The sequence below is a fragment of the Helianthus annuus genome, chromosome 2, assembly GCF_002127325.2.
Source record: "Helianthus annuus cultivar XRQ/B chromosome 2, HanXRQr2.0-SUNRISE, whole genome shotgun sequence".
NCBI lineage: Eukaryota > Viridiplantae > Streptophyta > Magnoliopsida > Asterales > Asteraceae > Helianthus > Helianthus annuus.
The window spans coordinates 10,504,368-10,518,555 of record NC_035434.2 but is presented as its reverse complement, the minus strand read 5'-3'; the positions used below and the strand labels follow the sequence as shown (position 1 = coordinate 10,518,555).

General features: G+C 34.6%; 1 protein-coding gene and 1 long non-coding RNA gene across 3 annotated transcripts; one reads left to right on the top strand and one right to left on the bottom strand.

Annotated features, from left to right (window-relative positions):
• LOC110902300 lies at positions 1 to 3,502 on the bottom strand. 2 transcript variants are annotated; one of them, XR_002571056.1, is made up of 2 exons: positions 3,157 to 3,502; positions 1 to 998 (listed from the first exon to the last, which is right to left on the bottom strand). It is a non-coding gene; the product is annotated as an uncharacterized LOC110902300 (long non-coding RNA). The 2 variants fall into 2 exon arrangements; XR_002571057.2 differs by lacking the exon at positions 3,157 to 3,502 and adding an exon at positions 1,508 to 3,149.
• Positions 3,503 to 8,917: 5,415 nt separating this feature from the next.
• LOC110911435 lies at positions 8,918 to 13,944 on the top strand. The gene is made up of 5 exons (XM_022156057.2): positions 8,918 to 9,337; positions 11,980 to 12,030; positions 12,398 to 12,460; positions 12,545 to 12,613; positions 13,561 to 13,944. Exons 1-5 carry the CDS (start codon positions 9,053 to 9,055, stop codon positions 13,675 to 13,677), a joined length of 585 nt encoding a protein of 194 aa, XP_022011749.1. The 5' UTR covers positions 8,918 to 9,052; the 3' UTR covers positions 13,678 to 13,944.
• Positions 13,945 to 14,188: the final 244 nt, after the last annotated feature.

Genomic DNA, 14,188 nt, shown 5'->3' with positions numbered 1-14,188 from the left:
TACCAAATTCTGATATCTTTTATTATTGTTGTTAATCTTTCCATACAATGATTATGTATTCTGACATCAAGATTTGATTTTTTTGACATTGTTTCATGTCCTCAAGCAGAGTTCAATTTTGAGGACAGGGATATCCCAAATTTGTTGGTTGGAATTCCTATAGAAAGATATCCTCTTGTATTAACTTACCAAGAGTTTCTGTTGTTGCAAGATGGCCTGTTGGAAAGTTCGTTTTTTGAGAGATTTCATGAGGTAAGAAGAAGTTCTCACGTTGGATCAGTTGCATTGCAAAGTTCAATTAGATCAAAGGAAGTCACTTTGAGATGTTTCATTCAGATTACAAGCCTCGGTTCGATTCAAAGCTCAAAAAGAAACTCGATCCCTCTTGGGTATACATGAAACTGTTTCACACATAAAAGGGGTCAGCAAATTCGGGAAACCATTGATGGTAAAATGAGTCTTGAAGGTTATAGATCACTAGTAGAAAATCGCACCTCCACATTGATAAATGAGAGAAAAGAGAACATTTACACCCTTTATCAAGCCTATGATAATAGGAAGAGTGAACGCGGGGAATTTGATTCGTCTAATGTAGTAATCGACATCCACCGTCGCTTTTAAAAAAGTAGAATATAAAGGTGACATGATGGATTTGAGCTACATCGATGAGGTTCAAGACTTCACTACGAGGTAGATTTTGCTCTTTAAATACATCTGTAAAAATGTCAGTGGGGGTTTTACATGTGCGGGTGATACCGCGCAGACAGTTGCAAGGGGCATCGACTTTAGGTTCGAGGATATCCGTTCCATGTTTTACAAAGAGTTTCTTGTATATGAAAAACATAGTCTCTTGTGTCACACCCCGACAACACGGGCCGGTCCTGAGCTTTTGGTACCATTTCAAAGCAGCGAAAAAACTTTGTCTAAGAATTCTACTAAATTTGAACGCCTTTCAAACAAAGGTTCCACCTATTCCATCTGTGTCATTGCCAAAATACCTGAGAAAACATGTTAAAACGTGTCAACACAAAGGTTAGTGAGTTCATTAGGTTTAATTTCGAATTAAATAACCAAAATATTTTCTAGTTTTAAAAGACTTGACAACTCTAGACCAACGTGTAACATCGTAAACTAGCAAGGAATACGAAATTTCGCAACCATGAGCCCATAATCAATACGAGCTTTCTTTGTTTCCCTTATAAAATTCTTTCAACATATATTCCTTGTCCAAAATCGGAGCGACCAATTACGAGCTTAGGTTCGTCAAAACTCGATAGATCTATCAATATATGTTGTGTCCCCCCCTCCAAGAGGCTAATGATTATGGTGACACGGAAAAGTTTCATGGATAAGCCCTCAATTAGGTAAGGAAAGGCCCTAACTCAAGGCCAACAAGCTTACACTATAACGTTGTCTATTAACCATCTCAACTCAAATAAAACAATATAAAACATGTTTCTCCCATATTTTTTAAAACATAATTTAAATAGGGGCCATGAAAACTCACCGACAACCATAGCTTTAAGCAACAATCGTCCAAATAATACTCGACCTATCAACACCCTATATACGAGGGACACTTTAATAATCACACTACTAGTTTATCATGCAAGTTGTTCACCCAACTCACTTATCTCGATAAAACATTTCCTTTTAAAATAAAACCCATTACACAAATGACCCATTGGTGACTCAAAGACCGGTGTGTTATTATATTATAAGTAATTAATCACATCTTGTTAAAATCATTGCTATTATCTAGCACCTTTGGTTAAAGAAACCCAACATGTCACTAAGGCAATTTGCATGCATCCAGACTAACTTTAGTATCTTATCCACATAATCTCATCATGTTATCATGTTAATAATCATTTAGCAACTAAGTCACCATAATAACAAGTATCACACATGCCATTCACACAAAATGTTTCCTATGCGAAATCTACTAAAACATGCTACACTTCTCATCTTGAAATAACGTCAAAACATGCATATACACAGCTATATTCACCCATACACTTCATCATCCTAACATACAACCTATATCACATATTTTCCTCTTAAAACATGTCCAAATATTCTGTTCTAATCAGATTCATCATACATGACCTTTACATCCCTAAAAACTTACCGAAATATCCCCGTTTTAACCTCAAAAGTTACCAATAACACCCAAACACTTTTTCAAACTATAATATACCTCATAATAAGTTATTTCCACTAGAAATACATCAGAATTTCTGTTCTAGGCCAGATCTCATTTACAAACCCATTTTATGTACAAAATTGTCATTTATTCGGCTTTTCAAGCATGCTACACAACATAGTTTTGTGTTTAACCATCATTTTCATGTTCCTACTTATTAACCTGAGTTCTAGACTCCACATACTATTTATACATCATTATTTTCAGATCTAAAAATATCCATCAATAGCATGTTAAAATCTACACATTTAGCACACTTTTAACACCAAATAAGCTTCATAAACCACTGAAATCACCAAATCTCCTATCATAACTTTATGACCAGATATTATATAACAAATAAAACTTCATTACTTCATAAAAATCATATTGTAACTTAGTTCTCGTATGCATAAATAAATCTCCACATTTACCCCGCTTTCTAGGGCACCGAATCATACATCAAACATCTAGACAAGCATCCATACATTTTCATGAACTATGTTAGGGAAAAAACATAATAAAATTTCAGTTTATAACCTGCCCTAAAACCATCTTTACATGCATGCATAAATCCACTCATTTATTAACATCTAGTGTACTAATCTTTAACCCAACACATCCAAGCAATGTAGTTTTCATCCATACACATTATAAAACATTTTTAAACATAAAAGCATACTCAAAATCAGATTTGGTTCATTACATAACAAAACCATACTTGCATGTTCAATCTAACATCTTTTAAGCATATGTACCAAACAACAAACACATATACTTACACACCCAAACTCACGGCCCATTCACACACATCCAAACCACCAAAATTATTCATTTAAACAATGTGTACCAAAATTATTCATTTAAACCATGTGTTTCTTCATATTGATTGATTCTTTAGAAAATACATTGTTTTGGTGAACAACTTTGCTTAAAACAAGATTTAAAAGCAAAAACAAGGCGGATCTTACCGGAAAATAGTTTGACCCGAAAACTTTTGTGGAGGCTCCTAAAAGCCCGATCTTGACATGTATGAAGAGAAAATTTAAAAATGAGTTCGCACGAATTTTGGTCGGAAAGTCGTCTGAGTTTTACATCTCTTCAACCGCTTTGAATTAGCTAAAATAGACCTCACCATGGTGTTCGGAATGTCGAAATTAGTAAAAAAAAAGTGTACTCTTAGCCGGAAAACGGTCGCCAGAAAGTCGCTGGCCGCCAGCCGTGGATGGCCTCCAGACCACCGTCGAAGGGTGGCCGAATCTCCTTGAGAGGGAAAGAGTTGATAGAGAGCTTAGAGAGAATGGGTGTGTGGAGAGAGAGAAAGCGAAGTAAGAAATGAAGAGAAAATGAGGGGGACGAAGGTACTTATAGGGGGGTTTTGGGCTTATGGGCTTGGGTTTATGTTTTATTTCGTATTATGGCATTTATGATACCCGTATTGATTTTACCTGTTTAGTATCGTACGAGTGCTCAAAAACTAAAATAAAACAAAGTGGTACCGAAACGGATACCGTACCGAAATACCCGTACCATATATTCGGTATGGTATTTTGTACTCAGTTTTGTTCAAATTCGGTACTGGTATTTTCTGTACTGGTACGGGTATTGTACCAATCTCATCCCTACTATCAAACACCATGCTTAGTAGCAACCGAGCGACGAATAAAATCTGGAAAAAAAAAAACGTAAAACAAAAGGTAAAAAAAAACAAAGTTATTTAACTTTTATGATACAAATTATAAAAAACGGAAGTTATGTTACTAGATGAAGAATCATAATGTGTTATACGTTGGTATGTTAAAATTTATGAATAACAATGTTATTATAAATCGTCTCTAGTGGATCAAAACTATGGGAACAATAAGACTAATATGAACTAACTGGTTAACAAGTTGGTGCAACCAATATTCATTGGTATTTATAGGAATTAAAATTAAAATATTAGACTTTACCCGTTTTCAAAATCACTTCACGGATCGACATCATAGTTATTTTGAAAAAGGTAGTATCTTGTAGCGTCATACCTTATATACATATTGGGTCTTGATTACATATAAGGTTGTTTCTTTACAATACAATTATAAGAGGTTGTTTCTTTACAATACAATTATAAGGGCGGTTGTTGGATATAATGTGAAATGTAACAAGAGGCACATGTCTCGGCGCGACGCGGCGGGTCCAAATGTAAATTAACTCGGATTTGTACAGTAAAGATCTGAATTGTTTCTCAACAATAGTTATGTCAAAACGTAGATAAACTGAAGAGGTACATAAAAATAAGCATGGAAAAGTATTATATATGGTCAGGCTTATTTGCAAAAGAAAGTTACGTTGAACACCAACCTGAACTTATACCGATACGTACATAAAAATAAGTTAAAAATATGTTTTTAAGGTTAAAAATGGTACCGTTCGTTGTGGTGGCGCCGAAACGTAAAGTAAGTCGAATTTATAATTAATGAAAACAAATTATATTTGACCCGACTTGTTGTAAAATAAAATTTATGGCAAAACGTAGATCAACTGAAAACGTACAAAAAAACATATTATATCTGAGCCTACCCATTTTCAAAGAAACGTAATCAACTTGAATTTATACCAACACTATATAAGCACGTAAAAAAAGATTATAAAGTTTTTAGAAAGTTAAAGTTGTAAGTATCAATACTATATGTTGAAACGTAAAGACTAAAATAAACAATAACTTAGTAAAAGATTAAAAAAAAATTGAAAAAAAGTGGACCAATGGCTAGTTGCGATGCAGCAGCATGGCATTGGTCATCCAACATCTATTTGTAGCTATATAGAATATGGTGATTGTTAGACTGAAGGGAGTGGGGCATCCTTTTGAGAGGACGTCTTGCGACACGTGGCGCCACGTCAGATTAGAGGATTTTGAGCAAAAAAGGGGGAGTGGGGCAACTTTGCTGGGTAGGGCGTCTTGCGACACGTGGCACCCATTTAATTTTGATTTGGTTAAAAAAAATAAAAAAAAAATAATTGGTTAAAGGGGGAAAGCCAAACGTCTTGCAGAGGATGCCCAAAGGGGGACGCCCCCATGGAACGCCTAAGGAGAATGGTGTGCAGGGCGGCATTAGGCGGCTTGGAGGGGGAGAACGCCCCACTCCCTTCAGTCTTAATAAGCTTAGCAGTTGAACAAAATATGAGATTGATACCAATTTGTGGTCATGTTCAACGAGTTTGATATTAACCACTTTGAATCTTGCATTTTAGTGGTGATTGTTAATAAGCTTTTTGTCATTCATTCTGCTAGTTTTTTTTACTTTCAAAGTGGGTTTAATATTAGTATCTTCTTGGACTTGGAGTAAGATTATTGTTCGGTGTAGATACTTTTGAAGGAAAACTTTGTTTTTTCATCCTCCACATCAAAAACATCAAAGCTTAGTAACTTATTTTAACATGTTTAGTTCTAAACACCCTATGAATGCTTTTTTTTTAATTATTTTTACTTCATATGGATCCTTGATGTGTTGTATAGAAGATTTAATATATGTATTTTTATGATTTCGTTGCCTACACATTTTATAAAAAGAATGCAAAACGCAGTAACTACCACCATGGCCAATGTTTGTGTTGGCAATGGTGGAGGTAGAGGTGTACAAAAAAACTGGTTTTAGAACCGAAACCGGAAAAAAAACCAAAACTGGTTTTTTTTTTAACCGGTTTTTTTTAACCGCCGGTTTTTATACCGGTTACTATTCTTGACTTCAAAAACCGGTTATTAACCGAACCGGTTATCAAAAAACCGGTTAAAACCGGTAAAAAACCGTTTTTTTTTAGAAAAACCGGTTAAAAACCGGTCCCAACCGGTTATACCGGTTATTGTTTTGGACCTCAAAAACCGGTTAGTAACCGGAACCGGTTATTAAAAAAACCGGTTTTTATTTTGGGTGAAAAAACCGGTTTTTTAATAACCGATTAACCGATTTGTACACCTCTAGGTGGAGGTGAGGGTGACGACATTGTCAAAGGATGGCTGAGTGACATTTGGAATGGGGTTGTGGCAGTGGCACTGGAAGCAACCGGGTGTGGGGGGGGGGGGGGGCGGGGGATTCGGCTAGGGTTGTGTCCATGTGTTACAATTTTTTGACAACTACTTTGAGGTGATGGATTAAACTAGGTTTGTAATCACAAGGTGGAGAAAGAGGGTCCGAGTTGAATACAACGTATTCACTAGTGAAGAAAATTGCTTGGTTTTTTCCAAGCTTTCTAATGAAAGAAGATTGTATAGTAATCTTGATTTAACACCCGTTTTACTATTTCTAATATAAATCATCAATACTAATTCTCTATAAAACATTAAATCGGTAAGACTGAACGTATAACTTACAATAGTTAAGTACACAATTCAAAACCCACATCATATCTCAAAATTTCATTATGATAAAAGTTTATGATACATTTAATATTCTAATAAACTATACATGTAACACCTAAGTAAACTCCATATCGGCTAGGATCATGAAAGTTTTTTTGTTCATAATAAGCATCCAGTCTGATAAATCATCAACGCAAATTAGCTTAATATTACTGTATGAAAAAAGAACCCCATAACTAGGCGTGAAGAATAGTATGATGTGTGACCTATAAATCAAACAATGAATTGCGGTTGGCGAAAACTTGAGCACTCGAGGTATAAACGTTGTTGCTGCAGGGTGTGATTGTCCGGGGGTCGTTGAGTCTGTGGAACACGCCCTTTCGCTAAAGATATTTGGAGACGAATCTCTACTTGGTCCAAATGGGATTTTACGGGATGAGACAAGTTGGATCAGATGTACAACTAGATTGTTTTGGGCTCTTCTGGTGGTTTGGGTCAGAGAGTTTTATGTATCATGTATGCTACAGTTTGGATGTTGTGGCTGGAAAGAAATAACCTAATCTTTAGGGGAGCGAAGAAATCTGTTTCTAAAGTTTGTGAAGTAACTATTTCGACGCTTTACAACTGGATTAAGAATAGATCGGGCAACATGGATATTGATTGGATCACTTGGGTGTCGAGACCTCTTTCTTCTTTGTAATATTGTTTTTGTTTTCTTTTTCCTGTTCTTTTATTTCCTTGTATCCAGTAGTTCGCTTGCCTTTTTTCTATAACTAGAATTACGACCCGCCGCAATACGGCGGAGATTCTTTAGTTATAACTAAGTCGATTTAAGACGCGCACGTTACGTTGAACCTGTCAAACAGGAAAAAATAGACGATGTAAAAACGTTCACCCACACACGCACGTTGCGTCGTGTTAACTTGTAAAATTTAGAACGAAACGTAAAAACGTTAAACCAAAGACGCACGTTCCGATGTGTTAAGTCACAAAATTTAGAACGAAGTATAAAGCGAAAAATTTGGGGAAAACAAAAACTATAAAGGATCAAAGCTGAAAATAAAAAAAAAATTGTGAGGATAGATTGCAAAAGATAAAAAGTTTTGTGTTAAAAGTAAAAGAACAAATGGTTTTGGGTTAAAAGTAATTTATTAAATAGTTTTGGGTGAAAAGTAAAAAAAATCTTTTTTTTCTAAAAACCCCCAAAAGCCAAGGTTTTAACAACCATATGCATAACCATTTTTTGTTTGAAAAACCCCAAAGCCAAGATTACCACACATAAGTAAAAAAAATCAAAGTGGTTAAATTGCAAAAGATGGAAACTTTTGAATTAGAAGTGAAAAATCAAATTAATCAAAGTGGTTAAATCGTATAAGATAGAAACTTTTGAATTAAAAGTGGTTAAATCGCATAAGATAGAAACTTTTGAATTAGAAGTGAAAAATCAAATTAATCAAAAGAGTTAAATTACCAAAGATTAAAACTTTAAACTTAAATTGTCAAAGATTAAAACTTTAGGATTAAAAAGGAAACAAAGATTAAACTTTAAACTTAAATTTTTAAAGATAAAAACTTTAGGGTTAAAAAGGAAAATTCTAGATTTTTTTTTAAAAACTCCCTAAGCACGCACATGTTAGAACACATATATGCATATTCAACTTGTTTATATGTTAATAATATCTTGCTGTTGTTCTAAAAAACAATGTTAATATTTTGAGAAAAAAGTGACATTACAAGAGTAAACTGCCAAAATGGTCCCTGAGGTTTGATCACTTTTGTCACTTTAGTCCAAAACTCAGATCTTTTGAATCTAGGTCCCTGTGGTTTCAATTTTGTTGCCATTTTCATCCAAAAGCGAAATCTAGTTAGATTTTTCAGTTAACATCCAGTTTTTTTTGTCTTTTTCTCTTTTTTAATGAAGGGCGAAATGGTCAATTTTTTTTAATTTGTTATAATAAAACGTTAAAAGACCATTTTGTCCTTCGTTAAAAGGGAGAAAAAAGACAAAAAAAAACTAAATATTAACTGAAAAATCTGATCAGATTTTAATTTTGAATGAAAATAGCAACAAAATTGAACCCAAATTCAAAGAATTTGAGTTTTGAAATAAAGTAACCAAAACTCATCGACGATTTTGACAGTTTACTTAAAATTACAATTTACAATATAAAATAAAGTTATACTGAAAAAAAAAATGACAAAGTTACACCCCTAACTTGGAAATTGAACAGAAAAAGAGAAAAACGAAAAAAAGGCAGCAGCAGCAAGCAAGCAACGAGCAGGCGGTCAGTTCCACGTCTCAACTCCAACCCGGCCCCACCCTCCTCACACCAATCTCCACCCATTCATCCCTCACAAACCCACATAATAATAATAAATTCATATATAACCCACCCTTTCCTTCCTTCCTTCCTTCACCCATTATCACTATTATTATTACTATTATTATTTCCCCTACTTTCCACTACGACCACCATCTTCATTCCCATTTTTCATTCTTTTTTGCTATATTCCCTCCTTCACCAACCATGACTACTCCCCCCGAAGACGACAACTGGGTCAACTCAGCTTTGACCGACACCGACCTCGTCGTCCACCTCCTGGTCAACCTCCGCTCCTCTCCACCATCGCCACCTAAAACCTGGACCATCCGTCAACGCCGCTCCAAACCACCACCACCACCTACCAAATCTCAACCCACCAGAGCCAGCCCCACTACTCCACTCTCCTACAGCGGCGCCACCTCCGTCAGCGGCGGCGCTGGTCTTGAAGAGTCCAGCCGGTTACTTCACTCCGATGGTTCAAGATCTAAGGTTTGTTGTTGTATATTGTTATATTGTCGTTTTGTTGTGTTTTTGCGTCGTTTCAGCTGGTTTTGTAATTTGTTGTTTGTACGGTGGCGCGTGGGTTGGGGTTTTTTCACACTTTCATCTCATTTGGTTCTCGTGTCTGTTTTTTTTCTTTTCTTTTTGGAACTTTTTTTTGACCGTATTACCCCTCACATGTCGCTTAATTTACGGGTTGTGGTTCAGGATTTTTGTCAGATGTCACACACCACCCCACTTTACCGGTTTTTCGGTTTCCGTATTTACGATTCTACCCTCATCCCATGCAAAGTCACCACCTATCAAAAGTTTTCAAAACAAGTGGCAATAATATTATTATTATTATTATTATTATTATTATTATTATTATGAAGAATAATAATATCTCTAATAACTTGTTTTTACCAATTAAGAAACAGATCTCGTCGGTTTGTGTGTAATTCCGATACCACCAATTCCAACATTTTTCAACGTTGACGGAATTACCCCTGTGAGATAGAGCTAAAATATATATTGTTTTTTTGTGGGTTGCTCTTTTTTGTGTTTTTATATAGCCATGAGTAATTAATTATTATTATTATTATTAATATTATTAAATAGTATTCGAATTATCTTGGCTTGGACGCGCAGATTCAGAAACCAAACGACTTTTCACGTTTCTTTTTGTACGAATTTACGAAAACACCCTTTCGTGTTAAAGGGTATTTTGGTCAATTCACATAGTTCATAAACACATGACTCGTGGACACCATCTGTCAAAGTCAATACCAATCTAGATTTGGTTGAAAAAGACGAATGCCATACCAGTATGCCACTCACACAAAAAGGTCCAAAAATGTGAATGTAGGATACAATTATGGGTATTTATGTCATTTCGTAAGTGGATATAGTGGCGTGTTTTCGTGGCAAGTTATAGGGGGCGAGTTGTTGTGAACTTTATGGGGTGTGTGTGAATAATAAGGTGGGTTTTAATCCTGTGTGTCGCGGGATCTTGGGGCTCATGTGCAACAGTATCTTGTTGTCTATTTTTATTTTCTTTTTAGGCATATGGCTCCGTTAAAAATATTCCATGTGATTGGAGTTATTATTTTATTCTAAAAAAGTCATAGTTGACAAAGTCAAAAGTTTCTAGGGTTTGTATTTGTGTCTGTTATGTGACAGGCATGTTACTCTAGTCATTTTTGTTTTAGAGTTAGTATATTGGTCAAATATATGGTTCGTGAATCACAAGGTTTCTTTTTTATATTTTTGTTTTGAGTTAAATGTAATTTTAGTATGTGTGATTTGGGTTATTTTGTAAGTTTATTCTAAAGGTTTTGTTTTTCGTCTGTGGGTTCAAAAAGGTTTATCGTTGCCATTTTAGTCTACTGGGTTAATTTAATACATTTTTTCTGTTAACGAGAATGACAATTCGGTCATTTTATATATAATTTTGTTAACTAGAAGGGTAATTCGGTCTTATAAAATTACCAAATTGCCCTTCTCGTTAACAGAAATAGTTGATGAAGTTAACTCAATGGACTAAAATGGCAACGGTGAAATCTTTTTGGACTCACATACGAAAAATGAAACATCTTGACTAAACTGGCAAAATGGCTCAAACCACAGGGACTAAAATGGCATTTAACTCTTTTTGTTTTACAAATGAGGATTTGTATTAATTTATATAATTATATTGTAGTAACATATTTGTATGAAAGTGTTATGATGATTTAACTTTTTATGTATTACATTACAATTACAATTAAAACAAAATATAAGTGACAATTATTTATTTATTTATTCTTGGTTTTGTATTCTACAAGATTATTGTTTCTAGATCTAAGAGTAAGACAAATTAAGGTTCTTTATTCTTTGGTGTTTCATGACTGGATCAAAGAATGATTTATATTATTGTTTATTATATGTGTGTTTGTTAATTATTATTAACATATATTGAATTATATTTTTGAATTCTTCATACCATGGTGACGTGTCACATCACCAGTTTTTTGCTATACAAAGTTACCCATAAAAACATTTTATGACGTGTCAAGTGGGTTTGCTGACCCCGGTCACAGAGTTTTATGTTTTAAGAAAAACGTAAGTTTGAGCTCTAATTGTAGTCGGTAACGAAAAAACTTTATTATGGCTCATGACCAACGAGTTTGGGTCTTTTGACTCGATGTAAAGCTAGCCATTGTTTTCCACGTGTACAAGACAAATACATTAGTACATTTCAAACCAGACAAACATAAGCATATTGTAGGGCATCCCTATCATCTTTGTGTCGGGAAAATCAAAGATACATTTATATTGTAAGCAATGATACACATATATATTGTGGGTCCTATTTACACCAGTCAGCCCAACCAGTGCTGGTTCAACCCATGGGAGATTGTGGGTCCTATTTACCCTGGTCGGTCCAACCAGTGCTGGTTCAACCCATGGGAGATTGTGGGTCCTATTTACACTGGTCGGTCCAACCAGTGCTAGTTCAACCCATGGGAAACGGACTGGCTACGGGTCCCATTCCTAGTCCAACTAGTCCTGTCCGGTTTTAAAAACATTTTATTTACACATTCTAGCTTAGAAATCTTGTTTAAATATTATTAATACATTAATTACCATTTTCTTGTTTATGTTTTCAGGTTATTGGGTCAAATGAAACAACACCAACAAAGAGGCCAAGAAAGAAGAAGGTAGCCAACTTTTTCAAATGAGTTAATTATTGTTTTCGTCCATGTGGTTTGTCAAAAATCACTATTTTAGTCCATTAGTTTAAAAATTGCGATTTCAGTCCCTGTGGTTTCACTTTCGTAACCATTTCAATCCATTTATTCTGTTAGTACAGGGACTGAAATGGTTACGAGGTGGACTGAAATGGTTACAAAAGTGAAACCACAGGGACTAAAATCGCAATTTTTAAACTAATGGACTAAAATAGTGATTTTTGACAAACCACAGGGACGAAAACAGTAATTAACTCTTTCCAAATTCACATGTGTGGTTTGTACATTTTTGAAATCTTATGTAATGTGTGTGTGTCTTTTTTTTTTTTTTTGGTAGACGTTGGCTGAACTTAGGGAGGACGAGACGAGATTATTAAAGGAAAGAAAGCAACTGAAACGCGTACGTAAATTTGTGTTATAAGCATATTGACTTTGACTTGTTTGTGGGCTTGTATGCTGATATTGGTTTCTTGATTTGGTGCAGCAACTAGCAAGCCTTCAAGCTACATGCCAGAAACATAGAAAGGACAATGAAAGCTTGAAGAAAATGAAGGTAAAACGACACCCTTTGAATTGCATAAAGATTTTACGTAAGTCTTTATGTTTTTCAAACAATGCGACTACATTGTAGGATAGTGTTTGTTTGAGGAATAAGACTAGAAAAGCGTTGTTTTTAACCAAAGTTAGCTCCTTAACGTTTTGGGCGAGGTTAACGATAGGTGAAACGGGGTGCACACAGCAGGGCCGTCTCTGAAAATGTTCGAAAATCTTTAGGCCTTGTGCGAACAGAAAATACGGGCCCCTTAAATATAAATTTTTAAAAAGAATATATATATATATATATATATATATATATATATATATATATATAAAATTTTAATATATGAAAATGAATTAATGTCATTTGAATCAACGCCAATCATTTAATGCAACTTGATAAAATTAAGCATTAAGCAATTAATGTCATTTGCATTTAATAAATAGATAAGAAACAAAAAGAAAAACAAAACTGAGGACGCCAGGATTAGAACCCGTGTCTTCTTATTATTAAAATGACTTTCAAACCACCAAACCAAGTGTGCTTCAACATGGTATTTTTCTGATTCATTACATATATATTTTAACTTTACAGTGTAAAACTAATACAAAAAAAAAAAACAAAAATTGGCCCCCCGATGGGTTTGGGCCCATAGCCATCGCCCAGCCCACATACCCTTTGGGCCGGCCCTACACAGGTTAAACAGGTCATTTTTAGTATGGGTCAAAACTCACCGGGTCAGGTTAGGTTTGGTGAACTCACAAACACTTTGTTTGTTCATTTTGTAAATTCTTTTCTTATAAGTATGTTTTAAAAAGTGTCTTTTAATTAAACTTTCATAAAATACACCCCAATTCGACCCATTTATTAGCGTTTTTTTTTTTTTTAGAAGATCATAAAACTACAATCTGCCACTATGAATAATGCTCTTTTAACAATTAGAACTTTTATTTTGGTTCCAGGATGATATGAAGTCACAAGTGTTAGCGAGTTCCAGGGAAAACGATTGTGTGGAAGGAAAGAAAAACGACGGATTTGTCCTCCCCGATCTTAATATTCCGGCAGGCGAAGATTACTAGAAGTAGGCATAGAATAACCTCAGAGAGCATATGATCATCAACATTAGAATATAAATTCTAAAGTTGATGGGTAGGTCAAAGTGTAAGTAGAGAAAACAAAACACATTTGTTGTTGGTATGGTTCATTTGGTATTGAGTAAAGATATTAGAGGATATTAGTATAGAAATATCTTTTTAACCCTTTTAGAATTTAGGCTTATATTCTTTTATCACCTGTTTTTACAAACTTTCATGATCTTATCTATTTTACTTTCATCTTTTTGTTGACTGGAGATGTGTTTTTAGAAGTATGAACTCTAAATAGTTACGGCTTTGGGTCTAGCGAGTTAAACGTCATATTAGTCCCTGTGGTTTCGGCCATTTTGTCAGTTTAGTTCAAAGGTTTTATTTTTTGTCTATGGATCCAAAAAGGTTTTAACATTGCCATTTTAGTCCACTGTGTTAACTTCATCCATTTTTTCTGTTCACAAGAAGGGCAATTCGGTCATTTTATATGTAAATTTGTTAACTA